Source organism: Dipteris shenzhenensis, chromosome 8 (genome assembly GCF_047967505.1).
Source record: "Dipteris shenzhenensis isolate YYH24624 ecotype China chromosome 8, Dip_SZ_1.0, whole genome shotgun sequence".
NCBI lineage: Eukaryota > Viridiplantae > Streptophyta > Polypodiopsida > Gleicheniales > Dipteridaceae > Dipteris > Dipteris shenzhenensis.
Window position 1 is genome coordinate 56,501,145 of NC_141603.1, and position 16,692 is coordinate 56,517,836.

At 47.4% G+C, this 16,692-nt stretch overlaps 1 protein-coding gene across 1 annotated transcript in view; it reads left to right on the forward strand.

The window, feature by feature from the left end:
• LOC147899716 (Mo25 family protein) overlaps nt 1-16,692 on the forward strand; it is a 50,505-nt gene that overhangs the window by 17,232 nt on the left and 16,581 nt on the right. Inside the window, exons 2-3 of the mRNA XM_087378103.1 lie at nt 8,201-8,365; nt 8,507-8,625. Coding sequence (XP_087234229.1) covers nt 8,201-8,365; nt 8,507-8,625 — 284 coding nt within the window. The remainder of the gene's footprint in view (nt 1-8,200; nt 8,366-8,506; nt 8,626-16,692) is intronic.

Sequence of the window (16,692 nt, forward strand, 5' to 3'; positions counted from 1 at the left end):
GTCGAGATAGCATGACCTCGGATGGATCGGTGGGCATTTTCTCTTAGATGACCAACTTGTGTAATAGTTAATGTGCGTAATTAAATGGTCGAGAGAAGTAACTGCCAAGGTCCAAGGTGAGGGCGTAATGGCATTGACTAGATAGTTCTAATAGGGCTAGGGCCTAGGTGCATCTAAATGTGTAAATTGCCAAGGGGCAATTGTTTTTAAAGGAACTCCAAGAGAGGGGTGAAAAAGGATGCATCTAAGTAAGGGCCTAAAATGAAGACATGTGGCCAGGAACTATCTAGGGAATTGTGGGTCTCAGGGATAAGGATGAAGGTATTAACGAAATGAAAAATAATTAGAACGCATCAGGTCCCTGAGAGTTGGCTGGGAGGAAAAACCAGAAGCCATTGCCCGTGACAAATATCAGCGATATTAGAGAACTATGGCATGAGTAGCAACGAGTTAGGTGAAGGTCGATGACACTGACACTTACCCCCTGTGGCCCTTTGACCAGCCTCAACCTTTGGCATCAGTTCAGCCCTTTGGGAAGGTGTTCACACAGCGAATCAGACGGGGAGTCGGGACAGCGAACTGAGTAAGGTCTGGGGTCTGTTTCAGCAGCTCTTTTCAGTTATCTTTTACAGTTTTACACAGCTCACTCTCAGCTCTATACTTCAGTCATCTCTCAGCTCTCTTCTTGGATCTATCACTCCTAGATTTCACTCTCCCACTCACGCAGTAACCCTGCATTCCGGTGGGCAGCACAAGCCTCTCCTTTGCCTTGCAGAAGTGTCCTACATTGTTAGTGTGGACCGCATCAAGGTCTCGGTATTGGTTGATGTTGCCTCTCAGGTCTTTGGGGTTTGCTATATGTGCACACAGTGAGCTCTTTAGAAGCGCGTTTTTGTGCTTGCTGCTCCGCCCGTATCTCTCCCTCTCGGCCGTCCCTCTCTGCTCGCTGCTCCGCCCTCCGCTCGCCTGCCCGCTGCTCCTGCTTCGCCCCTTCCCCTCTTCTCACCTGCCCGTTGCCTCTGCCCGCTGCTCTTGCTCCGCTCGCTACCCTCTGCTCGCCTGCCCTATGCTCTCCCACTGCTCCGCACTCCTGAAGCTCAGCCCAGCCCTCGTGGCCGCCCTGCCCTGCAACCCCGCTCTGCCCTTCTTCAGCTCTGCCTCTTGTAGCTCCGCCTCGTGGCACTGCCCCCCGCCTGCAGCCCCTTGTCTACAACTCCCCGCCTATAGCTCCCTCGCCTTTACCTTCGACTCCCCTCCTTGGCGCTGCCCCTCGCTAGCAACCCTCCCGTCTGCAATTTCGGCCCCCTCCACTTGCAGCTTTGCCCCCCCCCCCCCCTGCCGGCTCTCTTCCCCTCTTGCAGCACCCTCCTTTCGGGCTGCAATCCCTCCGCCTCCCCTCTTGTTCCAACTCTACCTCCCCTCCGGTTGCTCCGGCTCCCCCCCGCTCTTGCTCCTCCTCCATACCTTCCCCTCTGTAATGTGTGTGCCTCTCACAATGGGGGGGGGCCTCGTACTCCCGCACTAGGACCTGTGCAAAAGGAATCAAAGTCAGTCCAAGAAAATGGACAAAGGCGATAAAGAGACGGGCAAATCCAAGAAAGACGGGAAAAAAAAACAGCCAACACAACTGAAACTCGAGGATGTGAACACACGCTACAACAGGAGTGGACTTGGGGTTGACATCAAGGCAAAGGCGGGATCCACCTTAGCTTCAGCTTCAGCCTTAGTCTCTACTTCTACTGCAGCCCCCGCTTCAGCTTCAGTTCCAGTTCCAGTTCTAGCTCCCGCTACATCCTCATCTTTAGCTTCAGCCTTAGACTCAGCTACAACATCTACATCTCTAGCCACAGTTACTGTCAGTGCCATACCCATGACAGACAGTGACATACCCATCACATCGGCCTCCTCCCTTCCCTCTGGGATAGGGAGGTTGTCACAGTCCTCATCTGTCCCCTCCTCCCCGTTACAACTCTGGCACCGATTATGACACCGACTTCGGAGGTATCATACACTGCTCCACATTACGCCTCGACCTTTCTCTCCCCTCTCCCTCTCAGTCAGCCTACGCTCCCACATCCCTTTGGGATTACCTCACCCATGCCACTGTCATCTCCGTACCTCACCCAACTCACCTAGTTACCGCCCAGCTTCCGGCCTCATCCCCATACTTTTATGTCACAGCCATTCTAGTTTCAGCTAGGACACGGGCGGGCTGACACACCTGAGGTCTGGGAGACCTTGCTCATGGAGGTACACAGTATGTGTGAGCGCGAGATGGAGTTGACACGCTTCGCACAGGAGCAGGTCCGCTTCAATAAGGAGCAGAGCCGCGTCATACAGGAACAGGCTCGCGCCATTCGGGGCAGACTGGTGTCATGCACGGACTCAGATAGGGTATCTCGTAGCTTTGGCAGGAGGTCACAACCATACACACAGTCCAAAGGAGCAACCCGGTTGTTGAGGCATAGATTGTGAGCATACAATCTGTCATTGAGGAGACTTCTAGATGGGTTGACGTGGCCAACGGGAACCCGCAAGGGTAACTGTTTCGGTCATGGAGCAGTAGCAGAGAGCGATCAAGGCTCTCAACATCAGAGTCTGTGGGATCCCGTGCATTGAGGCTACACCGATGATAGATGCGACGGCCTTCGTGGCCACTACTCTAGGTGTGGCTGAGCACAGGATCGAGAGGGCATGGCCGGTGGGGAGAGACCCCAACCAAAAAAGAAAGAAAGTTTATTAGTGTCTTTGGGAGACCGATGGGTCTATGAGACTATGAAAATCCTGATACAACGAGCTCTGGTAGTGGAGCTACTAAACGAGCATCCATACCAATGCAAAATGCAAAAAATGCAAAAATGCAGAATGGCAGTACTAAGTCCTAAGTACAACATAGTCATGTCGATGGTCGACTATATATCAATCTCAGCATCATCATCAATATCATCATCATCCCTAGCAACAGCAAGATATCAGGATGGATGAGGCAGTGGAGGCATGAAGTCGGCAATAGAGTGCTGTCGGCCACTCAAAGGTGCGGTCCTGGCACGTCTCTTGGTCGTAGCTCTGCGTCTAACCGGGGCTACTGTGACCCTTGTCGGTCGGGCTCCGACTCTAAACAAGGAGGGGATGTCTCCAAGTGTGATCTGTGTGTCGACCCTCTGTTTGAGTTGTCGGGTCACAGGCTCTGGGTCAGGTCATGTCGAGGCCTCGTCTCGTTGGGATCCATGTTGGTTTCATGATGCTCAAGCACGACTCTCAGCTTTACGGCGCAGGTTAGTCCTATGAGATCAGCCAGTGATCTCCATGGATGAGGACCTCACCCCCTACAGGTTGAGGAGAGGTGCTCCTTGTTGCAGCAGCAGGATCAGGCTCGGAAGAAGGGAAAGTGGGCAGTGGTACGAGAGAGACGACTTCTTACAGGCCCCCGTCGGGCACTAGTCCCCTCCCCTACATAGGGAAGCGGGTCTATGAGACTCAGATATCTGAAACCCTATCTTGCACCATTTGGAACTGTAATGGTACCTAATGGTCAGAACGAGGGAACTTCTCGGAATCCTACACAGGTCAAGACATAGTCTTTTACACAGAGACACATCAGAGTCCAGAGTGCCCACTACGAGTAGTCAGCAGGTATACATGGGAGTCTGCCTACAGAGATGAGACGAGGGATACACGGGAGTGTGAGGGTCAGGTGGAGTAGCAGTCCTTTACAGATCCACACTGTTGGGATCCATTTGAGTAGAGCAGAGAGATGCACATTCTAGGTTTCTTTGGATCCGGATCCGACACTTGGACAGCCGGGGTCTGTTTATTGGAGTATGCTACTTCCCTCATGAGACCTCCCACTTTGCTAGAGATACTCGAGATGAGGATGAGACATCTCCATCTGTAGCTCTTTATGAGTCCATTTTTGACATTTCTAGCCTCGGAGAAGTCCTCCTAGTTGGGGACTTCAACGTGAAGACAGGCGCCCGTCAGGTATCACTCCTCGACTTCAGGGATGATTCCATTCTACTGCTAGACATTGATCTTGAGGATGCAGGTATGCTATGGGTTTCAGCTAACAGACGAGGTCCGGTCACATCTTATGGGCAACCCTCTTAGACCTCGGTAGGATGCATGATCTCATTATTTATAATGGTCTTGACAGATGGCCTGCCTCAAGTGGTTTCACATGTTTTCCACATGGGGGAGGTTCTAGCGTTGATTATTACATCATGGGATCCCTTGCCTTCACATCTCGCATCACTGATTTTATTGTAGCACCTCTCCCTCTAGGGGCTGATCATACCTACCTTTTCTTTAGCATTTCCACTCCCCGTCCCACAGCACCCTCCACCCCACTGAGTTCTTATTCCCCCTATCATGATATATGCTTTGACCGCGACCACTCACCTACTTACTTTGGCCGTTTGTACATACTTCTCGCTTATATTGACTTCATACCCCTATTAGAGGACCGTGTTGCCCTGGTCACCCTCTCACTACACGAGGCTGCCCTTCACACTTTTCCTCACACCACCCGCTCCACCCGTCCACCATCCCTTGGGACCGTACCTTGTAATAGCTGGTACAATGATGAGTGTAAGGCTTTATGCCACTTCGAAACAAAAAACAATCTTCCGAGCGAACCAGAGATGCTGCACAGTATCATCGACTGGTACGTAGAAAGAAACTAGATTTCGTTCGCTGGAACGAGAAGGAACTACTGAACATTTTGTCCCCATCACCACTCATTGACACTCAGGTTTGGTATAATTATGCACACACACTTTATGACATCCCAAATCAGCCAGTCCCTAACCTCTCACATATGCCATGCCCCACATCCTGCACCCTCTTTACTAAAGGGGGGGTAAAGGATGCCGCAATGAAACTTCATAATGGCCGAGCGAAGGGTCATGAGGGACTATACATTGAGTTCATTGCATATGGGATTAACCCCCTAGCCCCGATCTTAGCAAAGCTCTTTAATGAAGTTGTTTGTTTGGGGTTTCCACGCACTGGGCCATAACACTATTTCTCCACAAGGCAGGGGATCCTATGAGCCCGGAGAATTACATGACCATTATGATTGGACATGTTATGTCCAAGATTTATGCATTAGTGCTTGATTCTGAGGTCAGCAGAGTTGCAGAGTGTCCAGGACTTAGAGCAACAGGACAAGCTGGATTCTGGTGTGATCATGGAACCATGGACCACATTCTCATGCTCAAGTGCATCATCGAGGAGGCGAGGGCACGGAAGTAGAGGGTTTACTGTTGCTTTGTGGATTTTCGCAAGGCATTTGACACGGTTTTGAGAGCCCGTCTCATACGGCACCTACATGATTTGGGCTATGACCAGGAGAACATCTGGGCTGTCATGGTACTTTACGAGAGAGTTTCAGGCAGAGTCAAGCAACTGAGTGGATAGATGAGATCATGAGCACTATTGGGGTCAAACAAGTGTGTGCATCATCACCTACCCTATTTGGCCTCTACATTGAGGAGCTTGAAGCAGTGATGCATACATAGGGGAGGGTTGGTTGCTCTCTTGCAGGCACGCTAATCCGGATATTACTTTATGTAGATGACGTGGCTCTTTTGTCTTCCTTAGTAGAGGGACTCCAGAGATACCTTGACGTACTACAGACCTTTTGTGAGTTTCATGATTTGAAGGTTAACCTGGGTAAAACCAAGGTTATGATCTTCAATACATCTCGAGCCGTCATGCGCTAGGAGTAGTTCACATCTGATGGGTCACCTGTTGAGATAGTTTCATCATACACGTATCTTTGGGTTGTCTTCTTTGGACCCATCTTCATTATGAGACCCGCGATGCAAGCACGCTTAGGCAGAGGATATGCTTCATTAGCCAGACTAGAGAGGCAGTGCTTCCGCTCGCACTTTGAGGATCCACGGACCAAGGGACTGCTTTTTGACCCCTTGGTCCACCCAGCGGGGATGTATGGCAGCTCCTATTGGGGGCAGATTTGTCAGATACAGAGTGGGCTCGTGTGGAGCGGCTACAAGTTCTCATGTTATCACTGATGATTCGCGGTAAGCCATCCGTTCCTCACCAGATCATTCAGGCTGAGTTTGGGTCATTCCCATTACAGCTAGATGCTGCATTTCAGGTCATCACGTATCTGTACCAAGCCAGGGAGTAAGGGGATTGCACTTCTAGGTACAATAGGCTACCATGGCTAGCACTCTCCTCTTCTATGGCACTTTCAACAGGAGGGGACTAGAGATGTTGGTATGCACGCACAGAGAGATGGTTTGAGCGACTGACTGGGGCTCCACATGGATAGACTCCCTCCCTTCGAGTACAGCATGGACGCTCCGTTTTCTCCCCTCCTATCACACAAGGTCAACTAGGTTATTTGTGAGGATCTATCACAGCTACACACATTCGGACCTGGTTGGGACCGAGTGAACTCCCAGTCAAGCTTAGCTTCTACAGAGATCACTGCTTACATATCATAAAGGAGGGTTTCATTGACCCACCAGGATACACACAGATCTACTTACCCCACTCACTGAAGATCTCTATTGGGCAGTTCCGGGTCTCTGCACATAGACTTCGTATCGAGAGCAGCAGAGCAGAGCGCCTACCCAGGGAGAGGCGCATATGCACATTATGTGACATGCAGGAGGTTGAGATAGAGGAGCGCTTCATCTTTAAGTGTCCTGTTTACTATGAGATCCGAGGGTGCTTCTACGGCCTCTTTAGAGATAGCTATGGGGTTTTGGCCCAATTCCTCTCTTATCCAAACCAGAGGTGTTTGGCAGGCTTCGTTCATGAGGTACTTAGACACCGTGAGAGGATACTTCGAGCACGGAGATAGGAGCAGACTTCTTCCTTGGTTGATCCCTATCATGGAGTTTTTTCAGCTAGATCACATGGACCCCCACGAGACGAGGCCTCGACATGACCATGACCTAGAGCCAGCGACCCGACAGCTCAGACAGAGGGTTGATGCGCAGATTACACTTGGGGATATCCCTTCCCGTTTAGAGTCGGAGCTCGATTGATAGGGGTTACTGTAACCCTCGTTAGGCGCAGAGCTATGACCAGGAGACGTGCCAGGGCTGCACTCGTGAGTGGCCGACAACACTCTATCGCCGATTCCATGCCTCCATCACCTCATCCACCCTAATGTCGTGATGATGATGATGATGATGATGATGATGAGATTGATAAATAGTCGACCACTGACTTGACTATGTTGTACTTAGTACTTAGTACTACCATTCTGGATTTTCTGCATTTTGCATTGGTGTGGATGCTTGTTTAGTAGCTCCACCACCACAGCTCGTTTGTACCAGGATATTCACAGTCTCATAGACCCATCGGTCTTCTGAAGAATTTAATAAACTTTCTTTCTTTCTTTCTTTCTTTCAGTTCTCCAAGTATAAAGCAAATTCTCCCCTGATTGGGTGAGGGGGCCCCTAGTGGGTACAGGGACCCTAGTGTTCTGTAGTGGGTACTAGTGAACAAGAACTGATCTTTTGACTTGACCTAAGGCTGAGAGACTGACTTACGTAGCTTGTGCCTGATTGTACCTGGACAAGGGCTCACAAAGGGGTCACAGCATACGACAAAATCTACTATTAGGGAACTATTACACACTTGTCGATGTAGCTAGTGTGTCACTTTGCACCCAAGTGCAGGGGTGCATGTGACAAACAGTGCATCAAGCTCTGATTGATGCATGGTTCCTTTTCTTGGGCATGCATTTGATATGTGCGATCTTATGTGTGGGGATGTTGAAATCAGCCCTTTGCCACATTGATGTTTAAATCTTTGAATAACATTGTCTATCGTCGTTCACACATTTTGTTTTTCTATTATTGCCAAATTTGGGCCTGATACGTTAAATCATGCCTATCAGCTTGCATAAAAATTTTGGGATATAAATGGAAATACTTAAGTGGTACAAAACAATAATTGTTGGTGAATCATATGCTGAATTGATAGGATCCAGTTAGTGGTGTTGCTGTAAAAGAAGCCTTCATGGATTTATCATCTGCACAGAGAGTACAAAATTCACATATTGTCATATGCAGTCTCCTTGGAGTTTGTTGCAGGTGCAGTGTATTTAAAAGAGAAAGAACATACAATAGTATTTTTATGGGGTTGTCTGTACACTGCAAAAATAACACTTCAAGGGTCCAGTTTTTAGGCCTTACTGAACCTGGTATCATTGCAGGCGCTTGAAGAGGTGGAAAAGAACATACCTATCATTAAACAGATGCTCCTTGGTGATGGAGAGACAGAGCCAAACCTTGAGCAAATAGCTCAGTTAACTTCAGAGGCTTGTAAAGAGGACTTTTTGGAATTGCTTGTTCAGAAGTTACCTGTACTTAGCTGGGATGTAAGTGGCATCTAAAGTAACCTTACAATATGCATATAAGTCTGGTTGCGGGTCTCGAATTTTTTTCCTAAGACAATAGCAATATTAACTATATAATATTCTATGCTGATGCCCTTTCCCTCTCGTCGATTTTATGAACAGGCTAGGAAAGATTCTGTTCAAATTTGGGGCATCCTTTTGAGGCAGAAGGTGGGGTCCAGTGAGTGCTGTCTTGATTATGTACAAAATCATACAGACTTACTTGACTTTCTTGTATTATGGTAAGTTGATATTGTCTTGACTTTCTTGTATTATGGTAAGTTGATATTACCATAATAGATGAAATGGGTCACAATGCCTTTTCTTTTGATGCCAGTTTGCTTTGTTTGAAAGGACATTTTATATTGCTCATTGTCATATAAGCTCTTCTTTTCTGTGAATGGTAGGATGTTACCTATCGCCCTTTTGTACCTGCATCGAAATCATGTTCATAGGATCACATTGTCAGGATGATTTTTCCAGCCTATTTCACTGGATGGTCCTAGTCAGTATTGAAGCATTACTTTCATCCATTCTCTTGTCATTTTTATTTTTTTGGGGACGCATTTTTCCAGATGTGTGAGGCACATGGGTCTTTTGTCAAGGAGATGGTGGGACAAGATTCCAGGGTAAATCCTAGTGAATCTAGAGTGCGATCTACGCAAGAAGTGTCCCATCACACAACACCTACTCTGGTGGGTAGGAGTTCTGTATTAGAAGATGCTTTGCAGCAGATCATGAACCAGTAGCTTCAAGTGAACGCTGGTCAAAATGAAATTAGGGAAATGGTGCAAGCCTTGTCGGCTAGACCATCTAGAAATGAAAAGGACAAAGCTCCAGCAGAGCCAGAACCCAGTATACACTCATCAGAGCGTGCGAAGGTCAAGGTGCCTAATATTGCCAACTATAGACCGGAGAAGTACGCTGGTCGGATGACCGAGCGCAGTTCTGATGTGATCGAGGTTTGGTTACACAAGTGGGAAGAAGCCTTCGCCATTTGTGAAATCAGATCTGATCTAAAGAAAATCCGCGAGACCACTCACCTGTTTATTGAGGCAGCGGATAGATGGTGGATAAAGCAACAGAAAGATCAAGTCGCCCCTACCACCTGGGAAGGGTTTAAGGCTGAATTTAAGAAACACTTTCTTCCACCTGACGAAGAGTCCCGAGCTTGGGATGCTTATAGAAACCTTCGCCAGAGGAATATGTCGGTGGCTGAGTACACTGACAAGTTCAGGGAATGTGTTATGAAAATAACGGACCCTCTCCCTATGTCGGTTCAGTTGAAAGACTATATCTATGGATTGAACGATAAGATTAAAATGGAAGTTCGGGCTAAATATGTGACTACATTAGATGAATCTATTGCAGTAGTCCTGAACTATGAGGATGCCAGAGGCAGATCTAGTGGATTTGTGCAGGCAGAGACTCAGCATGAGTACCCGAGAAAAGGGGGATTTCAGAGGAAATGGACTTCAAAGACAAGTGTCTCGCAGCCAAGTGGCCAAACCAAGCAGGTGAAGCCGGTTGAGGGACAAACAAAGACAAGTACCACCGTTGGGGTGAAAAGAAAAGTAACTCCAATGGCAGCCCGGGCTTGGTCAAAGTCCTCGTTGACCCCTGAGCAAAAAGAAAAAGCTAGAAAAGAAGGATTGTGCTTCGGCTGCCTTCAGCGACATCAGTGGAAAGATTGTCTACTAAACAAAGACCGTCGCACGGCCAATATGATAATATCTGAATGCGACGCGGAAATGCAAGAGAGTCCCAATGCGGAACATATGCAGATGCAATTGGCGGGACCTTCTCAGAGGTTAGTACGTGTGTTGTTAAGCGTGTTTGTTACTAAGTTAGTAAGCGGTGCACCCGATAACATCCTTTCAAAGTCCGCAGCAACGGGGTATACGGTTTTCGATGAGCCCGAGTTGATTAAAATGAAAGGGCAAGTAGCCAATCATGATGTGATTGTGTTGTTTGACTCAGCGTCAACGCACAATGTAATTAACTCGAAGCTTATTAGAAGGCTCAAGTTGAAAACTAGTCCGTCTGACTATGCTTATATGGTCAGGATGGCGGACGGAAGTTCAACTGAAGTATGGGACCAAAGGGTTACCCAGTTGGAACTTCGAATTCAGGACTATGTTGAGAAGCTGGACTTTGAACTAGCTCACACAGATATAGCCCTAGGCATGGCTTGGCATTTTTGGAAAAATCCAGCCATTGATTGAAAAAAGCATATTTACTAGTTCAAGATGAATGGAGTAGAATATGTTTTGCGAGGTGAAAAGGATTTACCTCAAGGACCATTTATTTCAGCCATGGAAATTCGGAAGACTCCGAGAGAGTTTCTGTGTCTGTGTATAGCATCGGTAGAGCCGGTTGATGATTCTTCGGCTAGCACTGATGTTACACAAAATGGTGAGATGGCCAAGCTGGCTAATCTTATAACAACAGAGTTCTCTGAATGTTTTAGGGATGAACTACCTTATAGGTTACCTCCAGAGCGGAATGTTCAGCATAAGATTGAACTGATCCCGGGGGCAGAACCTGTAAATAGACCTCCCTATAGAATGAGTTTTACTGAAGAGGCGGAGGTGCGTAGACAACTGGAAGAATACCTCAAGTTGGGGCAGATTTAACCAAGTTTCTCACCTTTTGCTTCGCCAGTGATATTAAAGAAGAAAAAGGATGATACGTTTCGCCTTTGTATAGATTACAGAGCATTGAATAATATCACTGTTAAGCACAGGTATCCGATGGCTCGGATTGATGATTTGCTAGATGCATTACATGGAGCCGTGATTTTCAGCAAGATAGATCTTAACTGTGGCTACCATCAGATCCGGATTAGAGCCGAGGATGTGCATAAAACCGCTTTTAGAAGCAGGTTTGGTCATTATGAGTTTTTGGTAATGCCCTTTGGACTTACCAATGCTCCAGCTACATTCGTCATGCTTATGAACGATTTACTACGTCCGTATATCGGAAAGTTTATAGTACATTTTATTGACGATATTCTGGTATTCAGTAAAAGTGTCAATGCTAGAGCATTGTGAATACTTGAGAATAGTGTTCAGTACTTTGAGGAAAGCCAGTCTTTATGTAAATTAAAAGAAAACTATATTGTGTATGGTTAGACTTGAATATTTGGGATTCATAATTACTCCAGAAGGGGTAGAAATGGATCCAAAGAAAGTGGCTGCGATACTGACTTGGCCGATCCCTCAGAGTTTGACCGCTTTGCGATCATTCTTGGGATTTGTCCAATTTTATCGAAGGCATATCAAAGGATATTCCGAAATAGTATCGCCATTGACTGATCTGACCTCAGATAAAGTACCTTTTATATGGGGACAGAATCAACAAGAAAGTTTTAACACCATAAAACAAGTTGTGGTCACAGGACTGGTGTTAAAAAATAGTTGATCCCTAGAAACCGTTGTTCCTAGAAACCGATGCAAGTGGCATTGCGGTAGGAGCGGTTCTCCTCCAAGAGGGAAGGCCAGTAGCCTTTGAAAGCAAGAAGCTTTCTCCCTCTCAACGAAATTGGCCAACTCATGAATTAGAGTTGTATGCTGTTGTCCTGCTTTGAAAACATGGAGACAATTTTCGTCCAAGTTGCGGCCTGCTGGTATTGCGATAATTCTTTCTATCTTAAATGGTGCGTTGCCCTATCAGCTAGATTTAGATTTAGATGCTCGTTTGGGAGAGACTAAAATGAAATCGTTTAGACTTCACAAGCGGTTGTAGCTTGAATGAAGAGATTTGGACTACTTCTTGATTAGCCTTCTCCTTTAGTGCTAGCCTTTGTCATGGCTGAGTTTGCCCTTCACCTTCGGAGTGCCGATAGAAACTTAGTACGGAGATTTGTATAAATGGATGCTCAAGTATGTGTGGGTGTGTGGATTTGTATGTGTGAGAGCATACTTTTATACTATGGTCTACACCCACTGTTGGGCGTTGATGACGTCAGTGGGGATGTCATAGTAGCTAGTCCCTGCTATGCATGATGGAGTTTATGGTTTTCAATCTTATGAGTGACTATCGTGAGATTGAAACTGCACTATGTCGTGTTTTTAAAGGATGAGTTTGGGAATGTTCCTGGATTCATCTAGGTATATGTTGTTGTTGATTCTAAAGTGAGATTTTGTGAGTACCTCAAAGAGAAATTTGTTGGAGGTTAATGTCTCTTGATGTCACTTTAGAGAGGGAGGATGTTGCTTTCGGGTGTGCCCACCCAGTGAGAGACGAGGTTAGGTTGAGTGAGCGCTTGTATTGTGGGTGTGCCCACCCCCTGTGACAGTAGAGTTAGGGCAGATCTGCCCACTGTGGGTCCATCTAGGCGGTCGTCACAGCCCCTGCTCAAGTGCATGTTGCTGGGCAGTGTTGTGTCAGGGGGCATAGGGCAGGAGGCAGTCCCTATAGGCTGCGTTGTAGTCTCTTGTAGGGCTGCTGGCAGTGACAGCCTGGTTGGCAGGTGTAGAGGCCCCTCTAGGGCATCCTTGTAGCCCCTTTTGTAGGGCAGAGTGGTTGGTCTATAGAGCCCCTAGTTGGGCTGGGCAGAGCAGGGGAGCAGCCCCCTTTATAGGGTTGTGTAGCAGCCCTTGAAGGTTGGAGGTGGGTCAGCCCACCCTGCTGGCTGGTTGGCTGCTAGAGCAGGGGGTTGGTCCCTCTTGCTACAGCCGACTAGGGAGGGGGAGCCAGGCTATATTAGGTCCCCTTCCCTCATTGTTTGGCATCTCAGTTTGGGAGCAGTTCAGCCCATATATAGCAGAGGTTTTCCCCACTCCTTTACAGTTTTTTGTGTGAGGTTTGATAGTCAACCTTGGGAAGACCATGGTTATGGCCTTCAACACCAGACATGTAGTGACCCGTCGACTCAGCTTCACTTATCGTGGTGAGCCAATAGAGATAGTGCAGTCCTACACATATTTGGGAGCATTCTTCACAGGACCCCTTTTCACGATGACCCATGCAGCCCAGGCACGACTCACACGAGGGCAGAGTGCTTTGGCCCGGTCAGAGAGATGGTGATTCCAGGCACACTTTCGGGACCCACTGAAGAAGGGATGGCTCTTTGGAACACTAGTGTGACCAACTGCCATGTATGCAGCACCCTTCTGGGGATGTGATCTACCGAAGACCGAGTGGAGGAAACTTGAGCGGCTACAAGTGATTATGGGGTCCAAGATGATTCGGAGTAAGCCCTCAGTTCCACATGAGATAGTATAGGCAGAGTTCGCCATGACTCCTCTACAGATTGATGCCATCTTTCAGACAGGGACATTCATCCTTAGAGTCTAGGACTTACCTCGATGGAGACTACCAAGACTAGCCTTGGAGTCATCCAGACGACTAGCAGAGTGGAGTAGACACATGGTATGTATAGATATCCACATGGTTTACTGGGCACAGTATTCAGATGGACAAGCTTCCTCCTTTTTAGTACATGGATGAACCCCTGAGTCGATCCCGCAAGACGAGATTAACCGTATCATAAAGTCAGATCTCCTCCATCTCCATACATCTCGGACTTTGGGGGGGGACTAGGAGCTCCCTACCAAGTCCTAGTTTTACCGCGACCACTTTCTGAGAATATTGGAGGAGGGATTCATCATCAGACCCTAGTATCTTGAGGACAGAGGAGTCTTGTATGCACTGAGGATCGCCATTGGACAGATGCGTGTTTCATCCCATCAGTTGAGGATTGAGACGGGGAGAGTAGAAGGCATACCCAGAGAGTAGTGGATCTGTATGTTATGCACACTATGAGTGACTGAGACAGAGGAGCATTTTCTATGTACCTACCTAGCCTATTATGAGATCAGGGGACGATACCATTGCCTCTACCAGGAGGGGAGCGGCTTCGGCCCACACTCATGACGGATCCACTTCCATGACCAGGTCTGCATTGGCCTATATCTACTTGAGCTGCGCCGACACAGTGAGGAGTTCTCGAAGGTCGGGACAGCGAAGGTGTGAAGGTACTTGGGCTCTTAGCCTCTTCATCATCTTCTTGTGCCCTCGCCTCTCCTTTCTTCCATCATTCCCTTTCTCTACCTTCTTTCCCATTCTCTCTTTCCATTTCAATTTCCTCTTCACTCCAACATGTCTACCTTGACTGAGATGGCAGAGAGCAAGGAAAAAATTCTAGCCTTCTCGATCAACCGTCAATTGGATGGCCTCAATTATGGTGTTTGGCGGGTCATGATGGAGTTTGTGTTGCAGTCGTGTGATCTGGTCTATTTCATATTGGTGGGAGTTGACAGGCTTGATTCCCTTGCGTTGTGTCATAGGGACATGAATGTCTAAGCTTTAGGAACCTACGATGACTACCCTAGCCTCCAACTGATCAAATCAGTTCAAAGGACACTTCATTGCAATTAATTCCATGGGCCAACGCAAGGGATTGAAGTTAGAGAGAGGTAAAATCCCCTTTAGCTAAAAATAGCTCTAGGAGCCACGTTTGGCAAGCTGGCTTGTGGGACAAGGCAAAAAGTCGAAATTTGCTTTGAGGCTTGTTTTAGGACCACAGAAGAATAGGGAGAGGCAAGTCACAGATTGGGAAATTGCTCTAGGGCTATTCTATTACATCGCCTTGCTGATTTTCGACTATCAGGGTAGTTTGTGGCCTGCGAGAAGCTCAAAAGCGAATTCTTTTTTGTGCCAGGAGCCTCTAGAGCAGTTCGTTTTTGCTGCATGCCTTCTGTTTATGCCTTCTCAGAGTCCCAAATCTGACTTGCACTTCTTTTAGGAGCCTTGCAGGCCAGGCGCTTATCAGAACCGTACTTTTCCAGGCAGTTTGCAGCTCCAGGCAACTCGATTCACTTCGAGGCGGGAGGATTTGTTGAGTTGCACCTGCTAGAGGCCCGATTTCACTGTTCCAAATCCACTTCAGGATTACCAGGCAGGTCATTTTTAAAAATTTGCACCTGTTTGAGCTGCTTTTGGCCTACAAGTCTGGACGAACTCTTTGTTGCAGGCTTCTAGGGTGCCAGATTGGTACTAGATCCATTTTGCCTCTCAGGATTGGACTACCAGGGGCCAAAAGGGTGCCAAGAGGAAACCATTTTTTGCTGTTTTTCACCTTCTCAGGGTTGTTGCTGCTGATTTCGACTGCCAGACTTCTTGGGAACTGCTCCAGATCAATTCGCCTACTTGCTTGCTGCTGCTCCAGGGTTTCCAGAGCCCTCTGATCAGTTACTGCCTCCCAAAAGCTTTGTAGTTGTCTCAGAACCTTGAGAGTCTCTTGCCTTGCTGCAGCTGACCTTTTTGTAAGCCAGGAATAGCTACGGTTGGCTGTTTTGCTGGCCATTGTCTTGCTAGGACTCCTTTGGAGCTGCCAAGACAGACTTCTCTCCTTTGGAGCTGCCAGGTTAGAACTCATCAGCTAGATACGGAAGAAAGTTCACTATGGAATGTTGCATTGGGCTGGGATGCCTTTTGGAGACTGTAATTGTTTGCATAGCAGGACGGAAGTGCTTGTGAACGAATTATTCAGTTGGCTGCTTTTGGTCGGATGCACGAGAGTGCTTTTGCTGTATTTTTTATGCCTTCTGAATAAAAGATAAAGAAATACCGAAAAGGGGTGCTAAGTTTAGGGCCAATCTGGTGTCTGGTGGGGACAGGGGCAATCTAGCTCCTAAATAAATATATGGAATTATTTGTTTTGTTTTGGATATTTTTCTTTATGGCTGAAAGTTAGGTATTGGTTGGTTGTTATTTGTTCATTGCCCTTTGGATTTCCCGAAGGCCGGTTTCACGTCTCTTGGAGCAGAGGGAGGCCGAGGCCCTGTCTCAGCTTTGGGACCATGTTAATGCAAGGGTAAGTCGTTTATCTTTCTTAACTGTACTCCTCAGGTGATTAATCATGTGAACCATATGACGGTGGCCAAGAGTATCTGGGAGTATTTGGCGTCCTTGTACAATCGAACCTCTCCCATGAAGAGGGTTTCTCCGGAAGTTGAGATGATATTGTTGGATCCCAAGAAGTCTTCATTGATGCGGGTGCAAATCAACAAGTTACAGGAGCTTCAGCAGGTGATCCTCTAGGCGGGGAAGTATCTTTCGAGGACATGGCCATAATTCTGTTGTCCCAGTTATCCTCTCAGTATTGTGCATTCTATTCGTCCTTGATAACTAGTGGAAGGATGAATACGTTGACCTAGGAGGAATTGGTCCCGACGGTGCTTGACGAGGAGAGATTTGTAGATTGTACCTATGAGAGTCAGCCTGAGGCTTTGATAGCTGAGTAGAAAGGACGAAAGAAGCTGATAGCTGAGGAACGGGAAGCACTCAAAGCATCACGTACA